This window comes from Scyliorhinus torazame, chromosome 1, assembly GCF_047496885.1.
Source record: "Scyliorhinus torazame isolate Kashiwa2021f chromosome 1, sScyTor2.1, whole genome shotgun sequence".
Lineage (NCBI taxonomy): Eukaryota > Metazoa > Chordata > Chondrichthyes > Carcharhiniformes > Scyliorhinidae > Scyliorhinus > Scyliorhinus torazame.
Window position 1 is genome coordinate 77267963 of NC_092707.1, and position 20190 is coordinate 77288152.

Below are 20190 nucleotides of genomic sequence, written 5' to 3' on the forward strand. Positions count from 1 at the left end.
AAAGGCATGTTAATATCACCTTACAATGATTTATATCAGTTGTCCATTATCTGGTTTGTGTCTATCCATCACCCTCCCTGTCAGGAATCCCTACTGTTTAATGGCTCCTCTCGAGGTATGTATGGTACAATAGACAATCAGCTCTTTGTGTTCCTTGCCTTCCTTTTGTTATCTCCAGACACACTGGCACCAGAGAAAAGGGTAGAATATCCCACATTGTTATTACAGACCTCGAGAGCTAACACATTTGGATGTCCTGCCTGAGAACGAGCCCCAAACTGATTGTGCCCTTGGGTTGTCTTCTTACAATTGTCAGCTTTTCTCTTGCAGTTTGAACGGAAGATTTTAACCTTCTCATTAAATAATGGATATGATAAGAACTAACTAGAGTTTTAAACTAATTGAAATATAGGCCAGAATTCTCTAGCCATTGATATTCTCTTTTCTCGCAGGTAGCGTACCCACGCCAACGGCATGGGGAGGCTTCAATGGGAAATCCCATTGTCAAGCGGTGAAACGATAGAATCCCGTCACCAGCGACCGGTGCGCCGCCGAGAAACAGGCGGCTGGGGGACTGGAGAATCAAGCCCACAATGTCTAATGTCTAAAAATCCCACCTTCAGAGCCCAACTGACCATCTTAAATTGATTTTCAGTAGAATTCTGAGCACAATCGGGATGGTTCACCAAGTGTTGTCCAATTGCCACTCCCTAGTTCATTCTCTGTGATAATGCCTTGACCAATCAGAATTGGCTGCCTGTTTTGAATTTGAACAAAATCTTGGCAGTTAACTCGTCTCTACTGCAGTCTCCATGGCAACGCCTCTACCGATCAGAGTTCACTTGCCAAGCAAGCAGCACTCTCTTCCTATTCTGTATAAATTGTAGTTCCCGTTACTATTGGATTACCTTGCGAGCTATCCTGTGAGTGCAAGATGAAAATTTTCAATGGCATGTCTTTTTTTCAGCAACAACGTGCCATTCATAAGATACTGCCCCATGTTGCAAAAGTGAAATGTTCCCTACTATTGTATATGGTGCCGATGTACTCCTTTTGTAGCTTGGCAACAGCTGTGGAACATTTCTCAGCAGTTATAGCACCAGTCAGTAATAACCTTATTTGATCATCACATCTTTGCTGTTTCACATCAAGGACTTGAGATTAAGGCTCAGCATTTGTGCAGACAGCTGCTGCTGATCCACAAAATGACTGGAAGTTAAAACATCTCTATTGAAAGAAGAAAAATGATATAAAGTAACAAGGGTTGAATGTCTGTTCATAATTAAGGCTTCCATTGAAAGCCGAAGCGTTAGTTCTTTATTTCAATACATCATTTAAAAAATTCTTTCATGGCATGTGGACGTTGCTGGTAAGGCCAGCATTTGCTGCCCATCCCTAATTGCCCTTGAGAAGGTAGTGGTGGTGTGCTGCCTGCTTGAACCTGATTGTTTAAAATCAGTCTCATGCATTCATTGTGAATATAGAGAAAAGCATGATGAGATGGAGAAAACCATGATGAGATGGAGATTGAGATGGATTGATAAAAAAACAGTAATAAAAGGCAAACGCATTTGTCAAGTTGAATGGAAGTACTAGCTGCCATTGTGTGGAACATTTCGGAATTGTTAAAATGTACGCGATAACGACTTGGTTTTCAGGCTAACCATGTGTATTATGTAGCAAGCACATTTGGAATCTCGGTTATGGTTTCAAAAAGCAAAGAGCCATTTTGAAAGTTGCTTGATTAATTGAAATTCGTTTTGTTTTCTTAGAATGAAGATGCAAATGACGAAGCTTATAAGTCAGATGGTTCTGAAGATGATTTTGAGGAGATGAACCTTTCGTTGTTGTCTGCGCGGAATTTTCCACGAAAAGCAAGTCAGACCAGCATTTTCCTGCAGGAATGGGACATCCCATTTGAGCAACTAGAAATTGGAGAACTCATAGGCAAAGGGCGCTTTGGCAAAGTCTACCATGGTCGTTGGCATGGAGAGGTGGCAATCCGCTTGATTGATATTGAAAGGGACAATGAGGACCATCTAAAACTTTTCAAAAGGGAAGTGATGGCATATAGACAAACTCGACATGAGAATGTGGTACTGTTTATGGGAGCCTGTATGAGTCCTCCTCACTTAGCTATTATCACCAGGTAAGTGATGGCTTAATATAACTTATTTTGTAGGTTAGCTAAGGAAGACTCGAGAAATAAAAAAATTCTGTTTGCACGATTACAATATTGCTAGTAAGATCCAAAACAACTTCAATTGATTTTCAAGCTTTCAAAAACACTAGTTCCATTTTATTTTCAGTTGAATGAGGAGATGTAATAATATGTCACGGGGTGCCATTTGGTAACATAAATGGGAGGTGGCTTTTACGCATTTGAAGCATCACAGGCAAACTTATAGCTATCTTGATGCTGTGTTCTGCCTGTGCACAATATAGAGTCAATGTCAAGCATGAGACTCAGTAACAGAGATGGGCAAGTAACAAAAGGTTTACTTTTTCCTTTTCATTTCATTCAACTATTATGAAAATTAAGATGAGATCACATGTGCATGTAAATGATCTGTGGTTTACATTATGAGAGTCAAAGTTCAGGCGAAGCACAAATGCAAGTAAACATAGACTTTGGAATACGGTCATCATCACGTTTTTAAACTATGACTTTTGAAAAATTGGAGTCGTTCTGAACAGAGTATCCTCATTGAATCAGCCAAACCTCATTTTCATGTGTGGCACCTGCTGAGTAAATAGAAACTGACTGTGGTTAATAGCTGCAACCTTAAGGGTTACTTGAGAAGTTTGATTTTAAGGCTTCTGTTGAGGTTTTCATGTTGATGCAATGGCATCCACTGTGAGCGAGGTGGCACTAAATATGATTCTAGAGGTAATCCAGCTGCCAAATGCCAGGGAACCTGGAGATAGGTGGGTCACACTCTTTGGGTCCTCTATAAGCCTTGTATAATTACAACTCAAAACAAAACTGTAGTGGAACTCATGGGAACACTAAAAACGGGTGTGAAATATTTCAGATGTTAAGAGAAACATCCTCCCACAAGCTGTCACCTAACATTAAATTTAGCCAGCTGAAGAGCAAATGTCTGCACATGCAGCATGCACACACCACACACCTAGTTTGATGTTGGTTAGCAGTATAACTCAGATCTCACTACTGGTGACACAGCCAGCACGGGTTCAATTCCAACCTTGGGTCACTGTCTGTGTGGGAGTTTGCTCTAGTTTCCTCCCACAGTTGGAAGATGTGCAGGCTAGGTGGATTGGCCATGCTAAATTGTCCCTTTGTGTCCAAAAGGTTAGGTGGGCTTACTGGGTTATGGGGATCGGGTAGGGGCTGGGCCGAGGTAAGGTGCTCTTTCACTATGCTTCATTGGGCCAAATGGCCTTTTTCTGCACTGTAGTGATTGTATGGTCTGCCCTTTAGCAGCAGCAGCACAAGTCACCCATTTTTAATGGATTTAAATGAGTAGCTCATGGATGGCTGCAGCAAACCCATTGCTGCAACAAATCTTTCCAAACATTGGTTTTAATTCAGTGTTTGTTGCTAATTTGCTTAGAGGCTTATTAATTATACAAAATACCAAACTCGAAGGAATAGGTTGACATAGACATGGGCCGAGTTTTTCTCCGATCCCCGCACCGGGTCGGAGAATCGCTGGGGGACGCGAGAATCACACCATGCCGCCCTGACGCCGGCTCGCTGATTCTCCAGCGCCGATTTTCGAGCACCCGTGGGATCGCTGTCTCGCCAGTTGGGGGCCGTTGAAAGAAACCCCCCCCCTCCCGGAGATTCAACGGGCCTCGACAGGCCCAGTGCCCGCCGAATTCGGCCGAGTCCTGCCGGTGTGGGTTACGTATGGTCCTACCCGGCGGGACCTCGGAGCTCTGTCTGCGGGGGCCGTCCTGGTGGGGGGGTGGGGGGATCCGACACCGGGGGGGACTCCACAGTGGCCTGGCCTGCGATCGAGGCCTACCGATCGGCAGGCGGGCTAGTTCCGTGGGGGCCTATGTTCCTCCACGCTGGGCCCTTGTAGGGCTCCGCCATATTGCCCAGGGGCCGGCGCGGAGACGGGAACCTAGCGTATGCGCAGACTCGCATCGGCTGTGACGTGCCGGCTTTCGGGTGCTGGAGCTGCGGACACTACTCCGGCGCAGTACTAGCCCCCTAGGAAGGGGTGGATACCTGCCACTTGAGGCCCGTTGACGCCGGAGTGGCTTGCGTCGCTTTTCACGGCGGCGTCAGAACTTGGCCGCAGGATTGGAGAATCTCAGCTATTCTATCTGTTTAACATTCACAGGGAACTACAGTTATGATCAAGGAGTCTACGTATCTTGTTGGGGTGTTGGGCTGGATTGGAGAGGCAGGTGTTCCACTCATTTCAATGAATGTAAATTCTTAAATAACGAGGGAGTCACTTGATTATGTCACCTGCTGAACCAGGCCTGTGGATAATTTATGGTACAGAACAATCTTGCCGTTGTGGTGGCGGGAGAGCGACCAGGAAACCATGAGTGGAGGAGCAGCAATGATCTTTCATTCCGCCCCCACCCCACCCCCGCCCCACTCCATACACACGCATACACACAAGGGCAGCAGGCTTTATCTGCTGACCTTGTCAAGTGACATAGATGTCCCCTATGCTAGCACAGGTTGGTAGGTGATGGGCATGGGACCCGAGACCATGCCGCCTGATTTTACACCCACAATTCCTCTGCCGATCAGCCTGTTCGTGAGGGGTGTAAAGTTCTGGCCAGTGTTACTAACTCACTATAAAGCACAGCACAATTCTGTGCTGATGGTTATGTGCAGCCTTCTCCACTGAAAAAACAACATGTTGAATATTGGGAAGTAACATGAGGAGCACCTTCATGTGAAACCTACACTCCATCTGATATATAAAGATGAGCAGAAACCTTCCGACGGTTCTAAGAAATGTACAGTCTGTTTGCTGGCAGAAACAAATCAGAATTCTGTGTGTGAGGAAACCTAATCCTTTAAAAAGAATATCAAGTTGGAGATGTAGCTTCAGATATTTAGGAAATCGAAGGAGAGAGCTGGGCCTAGTGCTTTGAAGGTTGCCCTGCATATGTAGCAGCATCCTGGGCGTTGAATGCTTGTCATGTGCATGATACTTTGTATATAATCAGCTTATTTTGAGTTGGTACACACTATTCTTGGTACTCTTTCTGATTGCAAAGAATGTTTTTGTCATATTTGCAGCTGAGTGTCTCTATTAGAGAATTTATTTTTCTCTGAAAGTTATTGCATTAATTATAGACAGCTTCACCAACTAAGCGCCAATCTTCATTGAAGAAGGCATTCTAGGAATTGCATAATAAGCTAGTCTCCAAACTAAAATCTGTCTCCCTTTTAAGGGTGTAGCAGACATTAGAAGCTGTTTTTGTCCCAGCTCCCTCATCCCCAAAGTCTCTCTCCCCCCCACCACCACCACCACCACCACCCCACCATCTCCATCTCCCATCCTTGCTGGCTGGTAGCTCCATGTGAATTCTGGCATAGATAGGCTGTCACTTGACAGGGATGGGTGCACGTGGAGCATGGTCACATTTATGGCTCAACCACAGAATCAGTTCCCAAATGTTCAGATGTGTTCATGAATTACATACAATAGCTCTTGACATTACATGGGACCACATGTAACAGAAAAAAGCATTTTTTTATTAACAGTCAGCAAGTGCATAGCACTTTTCTCAAATCCTTTATTTTGTGTGTTGTGTGAGTTCATTGACAGGGGGTGGTTATTTTCAACACTAATTTCTCCTCTCACCCATATCCGTTAGCAGAGTTTTTTTGATTTGCTTCCCCCTTTATAAGCGGTGGTGTATTTCCTAAACCTTTGGTTTTAGTTTGATCAAATGTTCTATTAATAACCCCACAGCAAACCCGAGATAGGATGAACTCAAAGGGTTAGTTTATTTTCACACACCCAAAATGTGGCAGGAGGGTCTCAATGTTGACAACACATTCAGAGCACGATAGAGAAATGAAAGATTTACAGTGCAGAGACCACTGAAAAATTTAGTATTGTTTCATGTGGGTTCCAGAGTCCAGAATCAAAGTCCAATGAGGTAATCCTTTACGGAGATTGGTGTGTGGAAAAGTGATGCTGTACAATTCACTTTTCCAGTGGTGTTGACTTCACACGAATGAGATAGACATGCAGAGATGTCTCAGTCTTGTAGGCGATGGTACAGAAATTCCATGTGAAGCAGGGTATATGGGATCAGTTGTTCAATCTGGGCAGAGCTCCTTTTCTGTGAGGCTGCAAGTCAGATGGTAAACAGCAAACTGAGCTCTTCTGTTTAGCAAGGCAATATTATTTGTTCCACGAACCAGAGGTCCTATGAAAAGATTTTGGGTGCGAATCTCCAGCCACGTTGGGCTCTCGCTCGAGTACAAAGCGGCCAGAGAATCTCAGGGAAGCCCTCCAGCAAGCCTCTGATAGCCTCCGCGCCTCCCTGGATTCTCCAACGCCTCGCGAGATGTCGGATTCGGAAACCCGTCCCAAATGGGCGTGACCGAATGATGCTTGCGGAAATAGGTCGTAAACCTACTTACGACCTACCTGTGCGGGATCCAATGGTTTCCTTCGATTCACCGGTTTCCCCAGGGAGGCTGCAGCCAGGAGCCGATCAGTGCTGGTCCACACAAATGTGGACCAGGTCGAACGGCACTCCCAGGGGGTCTCCCGGGTCACCAGTGACCCCAGGGTGGTCAGGGTAAGTTCAGGGTGTCTCCCTGGCCCTCCCCCTGGAACATGGGCACCATGGCACTGCCTAGATAGCACCTTGGCACTGCCACCCTGGCACTGTCAAGGTGCCCGGATGGCACTGCCAAGCCAGCAGGAGCACTGCCTGAGTGCCAGGGGATCCATGCCCATGAAATGAGGGTGGGGGGGGTTTGAAGGGTGGGGGAGTCTAGGGCAGGTACGTAGGGGCCTCTGGGAAGTTAGGCAGTGGTGATGGGTGGGGGTCCTGACAGGGATGAGGTGCTGTAAGGAGGGGGCCTGAAGAGAGGGACCCCAAAACAATGTGTCCTCACTTGGGTGGTGTGGGGTAGTGTCCATATGTGTGGGGGGTGACATTGTCCATATGTGTGGGGGGGGGGAGGGGACACCCACAAGCTCACTTAGAGATCGGGGCACCCTTTCAAAATGGTGTCCTGATCTCTGAGTTCAGCTCCCCAGTATTTAAAAAATTCTTAAGTGTGGGCTAAACCGGTGAGAAACTCCCCAAGGCCCAATAAAGTGTCATTGAATAGCGGTGGGGAACTCCCTGAAAAACCCGCCACAAATGAACTTTAATTTTTGGCGGGAGAATTTGGCCCTTTACCTCTCCACAACATCTTCAACAAAGGATTTTTGTCCAGTGTCTGGAAATTGGCTTCGTGTTTCAAGCTAATAACGTTTCAACCAATCTTCATTGAAGAGTCATGAGTGTTTGAGAGGCCTTTGTTTTAGTGATAATGTGGAGATGCCGGCGTTGGACTGGGGTGAGCACAGTAAGAAGTCTTACAACACCAGGCTAAAGTCCAACAGGTTGGTTTCGAATGATTAGCTTTTGGAGCACAGGTCCTTCCTCAGGTGAATCACTAGCTTTCGGAGCACAGCTCCTTCCTCCGGTGAATCAAAGAACAAAGAAAAGTACAGCACAGGAACAGGCCCTTCGGCCCTCCATGCCTGCGCCGTCATGCTGCCCGTCTAAACTAAAATCTTCTACACTTCTGGGGTTTGTATCCCTCTATTCCCATCCGATTCATGTACTTGTCAAGATGCCCCTTAAACGTCACTATCGTCCCTGCTTCCACCACCTCCTCCGGCAGCGAGTCCCAGGCACCCACAACCTCTATGTAAAAAACTTACCTCGTACATCTCCTCTAAACCCTGCCCCTCGCACATTAAACCTAGTAATTGACCCCTCTATCCTGGGAAAAAGTCTCTGACTATCCATTCTATCTATGCCCCTCATAATTTTGTAGACCTCTATCAGGTTGCCCCTCAACCTCCTTCGTTCCAGTGAGAACAAACCAAGTTGATTCAACCTCGCCTCATAGCTAATGTCCTCCATACCAGGCAACATCCTGGTAAATCTCTTCTGCACCCTCTCTAAAGCCTCCACATCCTTCTGGTAGTGTGGCGACCAGAATTGAACACTATACTCCAAGTGTGGCCTAACTAAGGTTCTATACAGCTGCAACGTAAATCATCTGAGGAAGGAGCTGTGCTCCGAAAGCTAGTGATTCAAAACAAACTTTTGGACTTTAACCTGGTGTTGTAAGACTTCTTACTTTGTTTTAGTGGGCATTCGTTTCCGCTGGCAACCTGGATTATCAAATACAAATGGCCTTTGTGTAGCTCCCTTTCAAGTAAGGCTGTGCTGTTCCCAGGGATCATTAGTAGCTCTTCAGTGATAATGAGGTGTGAGATATCTGAAACTGCAAAGTGGCTTCTTTTGTTTTGGGGCCACAGATAGACACAGTTTCAGCCATTTTAAGTACCTTTGTTCAGTTTTTCAAAGTTTAGAAATAGCTATGAGGATATCTATATATATGTAGTCAAGATAGCATATAGAATGTTTGCCTTCATTGGATGGGGCATCGAGTATAAAAACTGGCAAGTCATGCTATAGAAGGATGTGGAGGTTCTGGAGAGGGTGCAGAGGAGGGTGTTGTGCGGAGAGATTGAGTAGACACGGACTTGTTTCATTAGAACAACGGAGGTTGAGGGGCGATAGAGGTCTACAAGATTATGAGAGGCATCATAGAATTTGATTATCATAGAATTTACAGTGCAGAAGGAGGCCATTCGGCCCATCGAGTCTGCACCGGCTCTTGGAAAGAGCACCCTGCCCAAGGTCAACACCTGCACCCTATCCCAGTAACCCCACCCAACACTAAGGGCAATTTTGGACACTAAGGGCAATTTATCATGGCCAATCCACCTAACCTGCACATCTTTGGACTGTGGGAGGAAACCGGAGCACCCGGAGGTAACCCACGCACACACGGGGAGGATGTGCAGACTCCGCACAGACAGTGACCCAAGCCAGAATCGAACCTGGGACCCTGGAGCTGTGAAGCAGTTGTGCTATCCACAATGCTACCGTGCTGCCCATGGATAGAGTGGATGGGCAGGCACTCTTTCCCAGGGTGGAGGGGTCAGTCGCTAGGGGGCATAGGTTTAAGGTCCGTGGGGCAAAGTAGCCAGGAGATGTGCGAGGCAGGTTTTTTTACACAGAGGATGGTGAGTGCCTGGAACGCGCTGCCAGGGGAGGTTGTTGAAGCAGATACATTAACGGCAACAAAAGACATCTTGACAAATACATGGATAGGATAGGTATAGAGGGATGAGCGCTGATGATTTTGGCCGAGGTTGATGTCATGACCGGTATAGACTTGGAGGGCTGAAGAGCCTGTTTCTGTGCTGTATTGTTCTTTGTTCTTTGTACAGTGTGAGGTCTTAGTCCCTCACAAGTACAATTTTAATGTTAAAGACCACTGGCTTCGTATAAACGAAACTGACATTGTAGCTTATATTGCAACAATTTGTTCATTTAATCATGATGTAGATGATAGAAAACTGTTCAAATTCCTCAAGAAATGTTTTGTCAGGGAATTCTCTTATAATACAAAGAAAGTATCCCTGTAAAATGTTGGGTAGCATATTACAGGGGGAGCAGGTATGCAAATGGATGGTTTTCTCCCCTGCCAGCCCCTGGAAGCAAGGTTGGTTCTGTGCCAGCTCGCTTAACATTAACTGGCCCCACAGCCATAAAACGCTGCGGGCAGGCTAAATAGACAACCAGTGAGACTTGTGCCCCTCACTGGGGAGGAAGCACTGCCGCCCGGTGCTTGGCAGGTTATTAGAGGGCACTGCTGGGATTGGAAGCAGGCCTGCGAAGAAGGCGCAGTGGATCCCGGAGCCAGCTAAGTCTGGAGTCTTGGGCAGGGAGAGTTTGGGAGGTTTCCAGAGGACTGTGACGTTGGTGTATTTTATAGAGAAGGCAGGTGGGAAGAAAGAGTAAGGGGGCATTACTCTCAATGTGCAAAGGGAACACCCCCAAAGATAATACCTCCCCCTTCTTTGTCCCTTTTGAAAATGTTTTTTTGAAAAACAGCCTGATCTCTCCAGCGCAACTGCCCATACCGATCGTGTTATGATATGGGCAGCATATTATTGGGGTCAATTGGCTTATTAACAAGCTCAATTGATCCTAGTTTATTTAATTAAATATGGCAGATGGGCTGTCTATTTTAACAGCTCCCCCTGTAATATGGGGGCAAGCTCGGTGCTGGATAGGAAGAATCATAGAACCCCTATAGTGCAGGAGTCTGCACCGGCCATCTGAAAAAGCACCCCAACTAGGCCCAATCTACCACCCTATCTCCATAACCCCACCTTGGGGTGATTTTAGCATGACCAACCCACCTAATCTGCACAACTTTGAACTGAGGGATGAATCCGGAGGAAACCCACGCAGACACACGGAGAATGTGCAAACTCCGCACAGTCAACCGAGACCAGAATAAACCCGGTCCATGAGGCTGTGAGGCAGCAGTGCTAACCACTGTGCCACCGTGCCACCCAGAAGGTAATGGGGTTGACACTTGCCCTATTTTACATGCCCCCCATGCCAAAAGCACGCCAAATGGGGGCATGTAAAACGTGTTTGCTTCTACTTTAAGCTGGAGTTAAAGACTAAATGTTATAATTTACCGAACGATAAAGCATTGAATTAGCATGGAATATTTTTGATGCATGTTGAGTGTCCTGTAAACTCTAGTCTGTAAATTCATATGAGATTCCAGAGAAGTAAACTGCAGCCTTAAAAATGTAGGTGACAAAGATATAAATAGTAAATGATCTATTTCCTATGGAAGCTAATCTGTAGAAAGTAAGCCAAATAATCCTGATCTTTCCATCGATTGCATACAGTTTACTCCATCAAACAGGCTACACATTCATTTAATCTCCTGAGGTGAAAGTTCTGAGTGAAAGCGCTTTGATTTCCAAAACTAATCAAGCAAAGATCCAAAATATCTATTCATTGCCATATCTCTGTTTTTCAGCAATTACTTTCGACAATTTAAATTGACACTGAGAGAAAAATAATATCCAAAATTTTGTGGCAGTAAAGGTGGCAAAATTGTCAATGCTCATTGTTGTTATCCCCCTCAGACCAGCTGCAAATTCTGGGACGGAATTTTACAGCCTTATCATAAGACCATAAGACCAGTAGACACAGGAGCAGAATTAGGCCACTCGGCCCATCGAGTCTGCTCTGCCATTCAATCATGGCTAATATTTTCTTATCACCATTCTCCTGCCTTCTCCCCATGACCCCTTATCCCCTTATTAATCATGAACCTATCTATCTCTGTCTTAAAGACACTCAGTGAATTGTCCTCCACAGCCTTCTGTGGCAAAGAGTTCCACAGATTCACCACCCTCTGGCTGATGGAATTCCTCCTCATCTCTGTTTTAAAGAATCATCCCTTCAGTCTGAGATGGTGTCCTCTGATTCTAGATTTTTCTACAAGTGGAAACACCCTCTCCACATCCACTCTATCCAGGCTTCGCAGTATCTTGTAAGTTTCAATAAAATCCCCTCTCATCCTTCTAAACTCCAACGAGTACAGACCCAGAGTCCTCAAACGTTCCTCATACGATAAGTTCTTCATTCCAGGGATCATTCTTGTGAACCTCCTCTGGACCCTTTCCAAGGCCAGCACATCCTTCCTTCAATACGGGACCCAAAACTGCTCACAATACTTCAAATAGGGTCTGACCAGAGCCTTATACAGCCTCAGAAGTACATCTCTCGTCTTGTATTCTAGCCCTCTTGACATGAATGCTAACATTGCATTTGCCTTCTTAACTGCCGACTGAACCTGCACATTAACCTTAAGAGAATCGTGAACAAGGACTCCCAAGTCCCTTTCTACTTCTGATTTCCGAAGCATTTCCCCATTTACAAAATAATCTATGCCTAAATTCCTCCTTCCAAAGTGCATAACCTCACACTTTTCCACATTGTATTTCATTTGCCACTTCATTGCCCACTCTCCTAGCTTGTCCAAGTTCTCCTGCAGCCTCCTTGCTTCCTCAATACTACCTGTCCCTCTACAGACCTTTGTATCATCTGCAAACTTATCAACAGTGCCTTTAGTACCTTCTTCCAGATCATGAATGTATATTATGAAAAGTTGTGGTCCCAGCACAGACCACTGAGGCACACCACTAGTCACCGGCTGCCATCCTGAAAAAGACCCCTTTATCCCCACTCTCTGCCTTTTGCCAGTTAGCCAATCCTCTATCCATGCCAGGATCTTACCCTTAACTTCTTACCCTTAACTTATTTAACAGTCTCCTATGCGGCACCTTGTCAAAGGCCTTCTAGAAATCTAAATAAATCACATCCACTGGCTCTCCTTTGTCTAACTTTCTTGTTACCTCCTCAAAGAACTCTAACAGATTTTTCAGACATGACCTCCCTTTGACAAAGCAGTGCTGACTCAGTACTATTTTACTATGCGCTTCCAAGCACTTCGCGATCTCATCTTTAATAACAGACTCTAAAATCTTACCAATGACCGAAGTCAGGCTAACCGGCCTATAATTTCCCATCTTCTGCCTCCCTCCCCTCTTAAACAGTGGTGTTATATTAGCCACTTTCCAGTCCTCTGGGATCCTTCCTGCCTCCAGTGATTCCTGAAAGATCATTGCTAATGCCTCCACAATTTCCTCAGCTATCTCTTTTATGACCCTTGTAGGTGTAGTCCATCCGATCCAGGTGACTTATCCACCTTCAGACCTTTCAGTTTCCCCCAGAACCTTCTCCTTAGTAATGGTCACTGCACTCACCTCTGCCCCCTGGTTCTCCTGGAGCTCTGGCATCCCATGGAGAAGGTGGGGCGGGAAATTGCAGCGAGCAGTTCAAATGTCCATTAACTTTGGTGGGACCGGAAAATTCTGCCCCGGGAGTGCACGCAGAGGGAGTTAAATGCAGAAACCCAGAAGTCGCTGTCAGGGATTCTACACACCACAAAGGGTGTCCCTCCCCCACACCCTCGAATGCACTCAAATAAAAACTGAGTTGATGAAAACTTGCCCGTGTTGCTCACTCACTCAGTCTCTTACACTCACCCCCACTCATTCACTCAGTCTCTTACACTCACCCCCACTCATTCACTCAGTCTCTCGCACTCGCCCACATCACTCACTCAGTCCCTCGCACTCACTCATTCAGCCTCTCACACTCACCCCTACACAGTCTCTCACACTCACCCCACTCACTCATTCAGTCCCTCACACTCGCTCACACTCACTCTGTCTCTCACACTAACCCCACTCATTCATTCAGTCCCTCGCACTCACTCACACTCACTCACACTCTCACACTCATCCTCACTTAACTACTCAGTCTCTCGCACTCGCCCCCGCTCACTAAGTCTCTCTCATTACCCCACACCCACACTCAGTCTCTCTGACCCTCTTGCGTTGCTACATTATTTATATGGCTAGCTCAGTTCAGTTTCTGGTCAATGGTAAACCCCCCCCACAGGATGTTGACCGTGATGGATTCAGCTAAGGTAATGCCATGTGCTCGGGTTCTTTGGTGTCACACTCAGTCAAATGTTGTCTTAATATCAAGGACTGTCGTCCCATCTCACCTTTTGAGTTGATGCATCTTGGGTCATGTTTGGACCAAGGCTGTATGAAGTCAGAACCTGATGGAGCTGAGTATCAGTAAGCAGGTTATTGCTGAATAAATAACAGATGGCCCAGGTGGACTGCGGTTGGGGGAGGGAGGGTCAAGTGGGGTGGGGGTGGGGGGAACAATGATGAAAATGGGGGAAAACGGATCGATGGAAAAAAGGAATTGATAGAAATAAAAATGGGGAGATGGTGGAGGAGAGAGTTCACAGTCAGACGTTATTAAACTCAATATGAAGTTCAGAAGTTCTGTAACGTGCCTAATCTGAAGATTAGGTGCTGTTCCTCCAGTTTGTGCAGGAACATTTCAGCAGGCCAAGGACAGACATGGATATGAGAGCAGGACAGTGAATTGAAATGGCAAGCAGCAGGAAGGTTTGGGTCCTGCTTGCAAATGGATGGAAGATGTCCTGCAAAACAGTCACCTAGTCTGCGTTTAGTCACTTCAATGTAGAGTAGATTGCATTAGGAGCAGTGAATGCAATAGACCAGATTGAAGGAGGTGCACGTGATGCACTGCCTCACCTGAAAAGTGTTTAGGCCCTTGGATGGTGAGCAGGGAGGAGGTAAAGGGGCAGATGTTCCACCTTCTACGATTGCACGGGAAGGTGCCGTGGGAAGACAAAGGGCGTGATCCAAAGGCCACGCTGCGCCAGAAAAGCAACATGGTCTTGAAAGCCCGGGATCTGCCCAGCTTGCAACGCCTCGCGAGATCCAACGCAATCTCGTGAGACATTGTGATGTGAATCCCACCCACAATGGGTGGGATCACTTTTTAGCAAATTTGTATATTAGAGCGAGGCAATTAGCATCACTCTAATGTGCAGATTCCCGAGGTACCTGAGCCTTTGAGGTTCAAACTGTTTGCCTCAGTGACCTCGGGCCAGCGCCGTTTAGCAGTGGCCCCCACAAATGGGGACCAGACGGATGTGGGGGTCTCCAAGGGGAGCAGAGGCCCCCAGCTGCATGCCCTTTAGGCAAGGTGGTGCTCTGGCACTTCCAGCCTGGCATTCTGGCAGTGCCACCTGGGTGTCCGCCTGGCACTGCCAAGGTGCCCATGGGGCACTGGCAAGGGAATTGCCAGGTTGACTTAGCCAAGGTGCCAAGCTGGCATTTGTTTTACGCGATCGAGCTGGGTTGCCCTTGCATGGGCATTGCAGGGTGGAGGCAGGACCCTCCCATATTGCAATCGGGCTGTGGGGGGAGGTTGAGGATCTTTTGGGGGGTCTCAGAGATCGAATTACCATTTAGAAATTACATCCCGATCTCTTGCTACAATGGGGAGTTCCGGCGCGTTGAACCCCCCTGTACAAAACGGGGCCCTGTGCGGCCTCGGTTGCGTGTTTCCCGTTCAGGCCCCTTATTCAACGGGCGTCGTGTTGAATAGCCATGTGTTTCCCATGCGAGTGCAGGGAAACACGTGGCTAAGCGTGCTGGCTAGGAGACTTTGTTCCCTTTTGGGAGAATCACGTCCAAAGAGTCATCAGACTCGAAACGTCAGCTCCCTTCTCTCTCCACAGATGCTGTTTGATTTATTCTATATAATTCTCAGATGAGTAGCCTGTTGGATAAGTTGTTGTGCATTAACTTACATGCACTGAGAGAACGAAGCATTGCCATATTTATTGTTTGTCTGTAGAAGGAAACCCCAACAATCTACAGGATAAGTGCTTCAAGAATAGGATAGTCATCATTTGAATTGTTTAACAGACAGTGACCATCCAGACATGGTTGGGGAAGAAATTGCTGATAAGAACAAAGCTTTATTGAGTATATGCTGAGATTGAGCTTCACTAATTGTACACAAGATATTCAAGAACATGGAGATACCCACTAGAAAAACTGTTGGGAGTACAATACCAAGCACTGAGGGGAGAGATTTCAACTCATTCGAAACTCATTCACACGCTGAGTTAAAATCAGGACCCAGGAGTATCAAGTAGGATGGAGGGTGCAGATTCTGCTGCCAGTAAGGTGTCAGAAATTACAGCTCCACTTCGTAAATGTACATTCAGAAGATGGAAAGGTGCAGCAGTGTAAATTACAGAGCTGAGGCACACAGCCAAGCACATATCTACCCATTCATTTTTCCAGTAGTCCCAATGGAGTCTACCCCCATTATGGGCACAGTAAAGACCCTGCAAATACAGAACATAGCAAAGGATCAATAACGGAGGCAATTAATTATTTTCTCTTGAGAGCTGTAGAATTGGCCCTCAATTGAGACAAACACCAAATGATTCCCCTTTAAATGTGCCAATACCCTACTTCATGTGTATTTACAGGACCTGTCTCTATAGTCTAGGATAGGGATTACAGTATTATCCGTGCACAGCTGGGAGTTCTACTTGGCCATCATTCAGCTGATGGACCAGGCCACCTAGAACCTGAGGCCCACTGTGTTTGGTCCAAATTTTTAAAAGGATGAACCAAATAACTCAATTCAGTGATAAATTTAAGTTTAACAGACAAAACTTAAACTTTCTTTGTCCTTGCAAAATTTTGAAATGCATCTCTCATCCTGTCTTGTTCCAGTTGAGCTCCACAACTGAAGGCGTCTGTGATTTACATAGACCAGATAGACTCCATAGATAATGAGGCTGCAACACCATGTTCCTATACAGATTTATATTGCCTTTTAATTCAGCAGACATGACTTTTTTATCTTCTTTCTGTAACAACCAATGAACACTTTAGAAGTGCAGTAATTGTTACCTGCACAGCAAAAAATAAATTGGTACCATGTTTGCAATCTTTCAATGCAGATGACTGCCAATCTTCAATGCCGGGGAATATGATTAGTCTCTTCACAGTATCAGCATTGTCATTCACCATGAGCTAACCTTACATAATTGAAAAGCAAACTTTAACTTTGATAGCCTTGATCATTATTTTCTCTCAGCCTTTATTAACAGTTGTTTGATAGTGACTCATATTCCTCAATGAGCAACTCATTATCAGTAGTTGATAAAAAATGTTGAGTGAGCTTCTAACCTATGAGGCGGTAGGCATTTTTATTTTAATTATCATTGTGGAATGTCTGATCCAGGGGCAAGGGCCTGTGAGGCCTGTGGCAGTCAAATGCACATTCAGTGAATTGTTTGATAAATCGGGCGAAATTCTCCCCCAACGGCGGGATGCCCGCCGACTGGCGCCAAAGCTGGCGCAAATCAGACGGGCATCGCGCCGGCAAAAAGGTGCGGAAGTCTCCGCATCTTTGGCGGCCTAGCCCCAACATTGAGGGGCTAGGCCGACGCCGGAGGGATTTCCGCCCCGCCAGCTGGCGGAAATGGCGTTTGTTGCCCCGCCAGCTGGCGCGGAAATGCGGCGCATGCGCGGGAGCGTCAGCGGCCGCTGTCAGTTTCCCCGCGCATGCGCGGGAGCGTCAGCGGCCGCTGAAAGTTTCCCGCGCATGCGCAGTGGGGAGAGTCTCTTCCGCCTCCGCCATGGTGGAGGCCGTAGCGGAGGCGGAAGGGAAAGAGTGCCCCCACGGCACAGGCCCGCCCGCGGATCGGTGGGCCCCGATCGCGGGCCAGGCCACCGTGGGGGCACCCCCCGGGGTCAGATCGCCCCGCGCCCCCCCCCAGGACCCCGGAGCCCGCCCACGCTGCCTGGTCCCGCCGGTAAATACCAGCTTTGATTTACGTCGGCGGGACAGGCAATTCCTGGGCGGGACTTCGGCCCATCCGGGCCGGAGAATCCAGCGGGGGGTCCCGCCAACCGGCGCGGCTGGATTCCCGCCCCCGCCCAATCTCCGGGAGCGGAGACTTCGGCGGGGGCGGGGGCGGGATTCACGGCGGCCAACGGCCATTCTCCGACCCGGCGGGGGGTCGGAGAATGACGCCCATCATGTTTCACAATGTTGTAAATAACTAATTTCAAGAGAAATCTATGTTTTGCATATCAAGAGGTGAGCACATAATAGGCCTTGTATGTGAACCATGAAATAAATTCCCATTTTTTGAGCACATGGACCAATTACCTTTAAAAGCATTTTTTTTCCACAATAAAATCCCCAGAGAGGGCAAAGTACTGTTAACTACTAAAACATTATCGCATGGACCTCACTGGGTCTTTAATCCTGATCGGCCTCATGACTTCAATGTAAGATCACTGCAAATACACACATGATCTTCTGTCAAAGTTACAACAAACAATTAAGAGATGCCCCAGCCACCGCGAGTAAGGAAGGTAATGCTTGAGCAGAGTCGTGGAGAGGGCGGGCTGGCGCTGCCAAATTTTAGTAATTATTACTGGGCGGCAAATATAGCCATGATCAGGAAGTGGGTGGTGGGGGAAGTGTCGGCATGGGAGCATATGGAGGCGGCTTCATGCAAGGGCACGAGTCTGGGGGCGTTGGTAACTGCACCTCTGCTGTTCCCACCGGCACGGTACTCCAGTACTCCACCAGCCCTGTGGTGGTGACGGTCCTGAGAGTCTGGGAGCAATGGAGGAGACGTGGGAGCAGATGGAGCATCGGTCTGGTCTTCAATCTGTAATAATCACCGGTTTGCCCCGGGTATGGATGGGGGGTTCCAGATATGGCGGAGAGCAGGGATTGAGAGGATGGGGTATATGTTTATAGAGGGGAGCTTTCCGAGTATGAGGGCGCTGGAGGAGAAGTTTGGGCTGGCGAGGGGAAACAAATTCAGGTATCTGAAAGTGCGGGACTTCCTACGTAGACAAGTGTCAACCTTCCCGCTCCTACCACCAAGGGGGATTCAGGACAGGATAGCTTCCAGAAGGTGGGTATGAGAGGGGGGCGTTTCTGACATTTACAAGGAACTTATGAGGTCAGAGGAGATGCAGATCGAGGATCTGAAGCGCAAGTGGGAGGAGGAGCTGGGAGGAGAGATAGAGGATGGTCTATGGATGCATGCTTTGAATAGAGTCAACGCGTCCACAATATGTGCCAGGCTCAGCCTGATACAATTCAAAGTCGTTCATCGGGCTCACATGACAGCGGCCCAGATGAGCAGATTCTTTGGGTGGAAGACAGGTGCGCAAAGTGTGCGGGAGGGCCAGCAAACCATTTCCACATGTTCTGGACATGTCCGAAGCTTAGGGGATTTTGGCAGGGGTTTGCAGATGTCATGTCCACGGTGTTAAAAACAAGGGAGGGAGTCCAGAGGTGGCAATTTTTGGGTTGTCAGAAGACCTGGGAATCCAGGAGGAGAAAGAGGCAGATGTTCTGGCCTTTGCCTCCCTGGTAGCCCGGATGATGGATACTATTAGCTTGGAGTGACTCAAAACCCCCAAAGTCAGAGACCTGGCTATCGGACATGGCTAGCTTTCTCTGTTTGGAGAAAATCAACTTCGCCATGAGAGGGTCAATATTAGGGTTCGCCCATAGGTGGCAACCGTTTGTTGACTTCTTTGCGGAAAATTAATCGTCAGCAGAAGGGGGAGGTTAGATTAGCTTAGAGTAGGGGGTTGATAGAGGTGGATCTGTAAGGGAGGGAGACAGCTTTTGCACTATGTTTATAGTTTCATGTAAATTGCTTATTTTGTTGCTGTTGTAATACCAAAAATACCTCAATAAAATGTTTATTTTTTAAAAAATTGATGCCCCAAAGAATTCTGGTATTTACTACTGGTGTAGAAAATTAGCATTTTCAACAGTTGGTTATTAGCGTAAAAAATGATAGTTGCAAAGAAAGTCAGTTTTTGTTTAATACGCTGCAGGACGCAAACAAATTTGTTCAAAGGAATGGACTGGGCAAGAACTGAGAGAAATGGCACAAGGTCATGGACATGTATGAATGGTGGGGGGGGGTTGTGGGGTATGCAGTACTTGTGTGGGTGTTAATTTCTGTCTCGTCGGTTCTCGTTCTCACTTGTGATTTTAGCCCTGGTTTACAGTTATTCTGATTGTCTCATTCTGCAGAAGCCCAACGGGGAACTGCCATACATATTTGCACTGTGAGGTATCGCAGAGTGCTCATAGGTTATGGTGGGTTGTGATTTCAGGGCAGGATCCTACACGCAGCAGGGCCATGCCATCGGTGCGAGGCGGTGTCCAGCACAACTTCCTGGGCGTCAAGGCCGATCCCTCAGCGACTCCAAATAGGGGGACACTAAATAGGGAAAATAAGGACTTGGGGCTACGGGGACAATGGGTTTATTTTCCGGGGACCCCCATACTAGTGAATATGCTGGTAAATGAGAGCAAGGTGATGGGGGTGGGGGGCTGCGGCCAGTCTCTCGAGAGAAAGAGGACATCTGCCAGGGGCGGGGAGTGAGGTAGAGGCTGGTGGGTGTTCTGGATCTGAGGGGTATAGGGGATGAAGGAAAGGGGGCTGGGAGTATATTGCTCGATTGGTGGGCCAGGTAGTTCGTGGGGGGCGGGCTGAATGGTGGTCGTGCAGGTTACTTGAGGGTATGAGTGGAAGGAGGAAGATGGCGATGGCCATCTTGGATGGCCAAAGGCAAA

At 47.3% G+C, this 20190-nt stretch overlaps 1 protein-coding gene across 1 annotated transcript in view; it reads left to right on the forward strand.

The window, feature by feature from the left end:
- Positions 1-20190, forward strand: part of ksr2 (kinase suppressor of ras 2) — an 815194-nt gene that overhangs the window by 637815 nt on the left and 157189 nt on the right. Inside the window, exon 15 of the mRNA XM_072496823.1 lies at positions 1773-2149. Within this exon, the coding sequence (XP_072352924.1) occupies positions 1773-2149 (377 nt within the window). The remainder of the gene's footprint in view (positions 1-1772; positions 2150-20190) is intronic.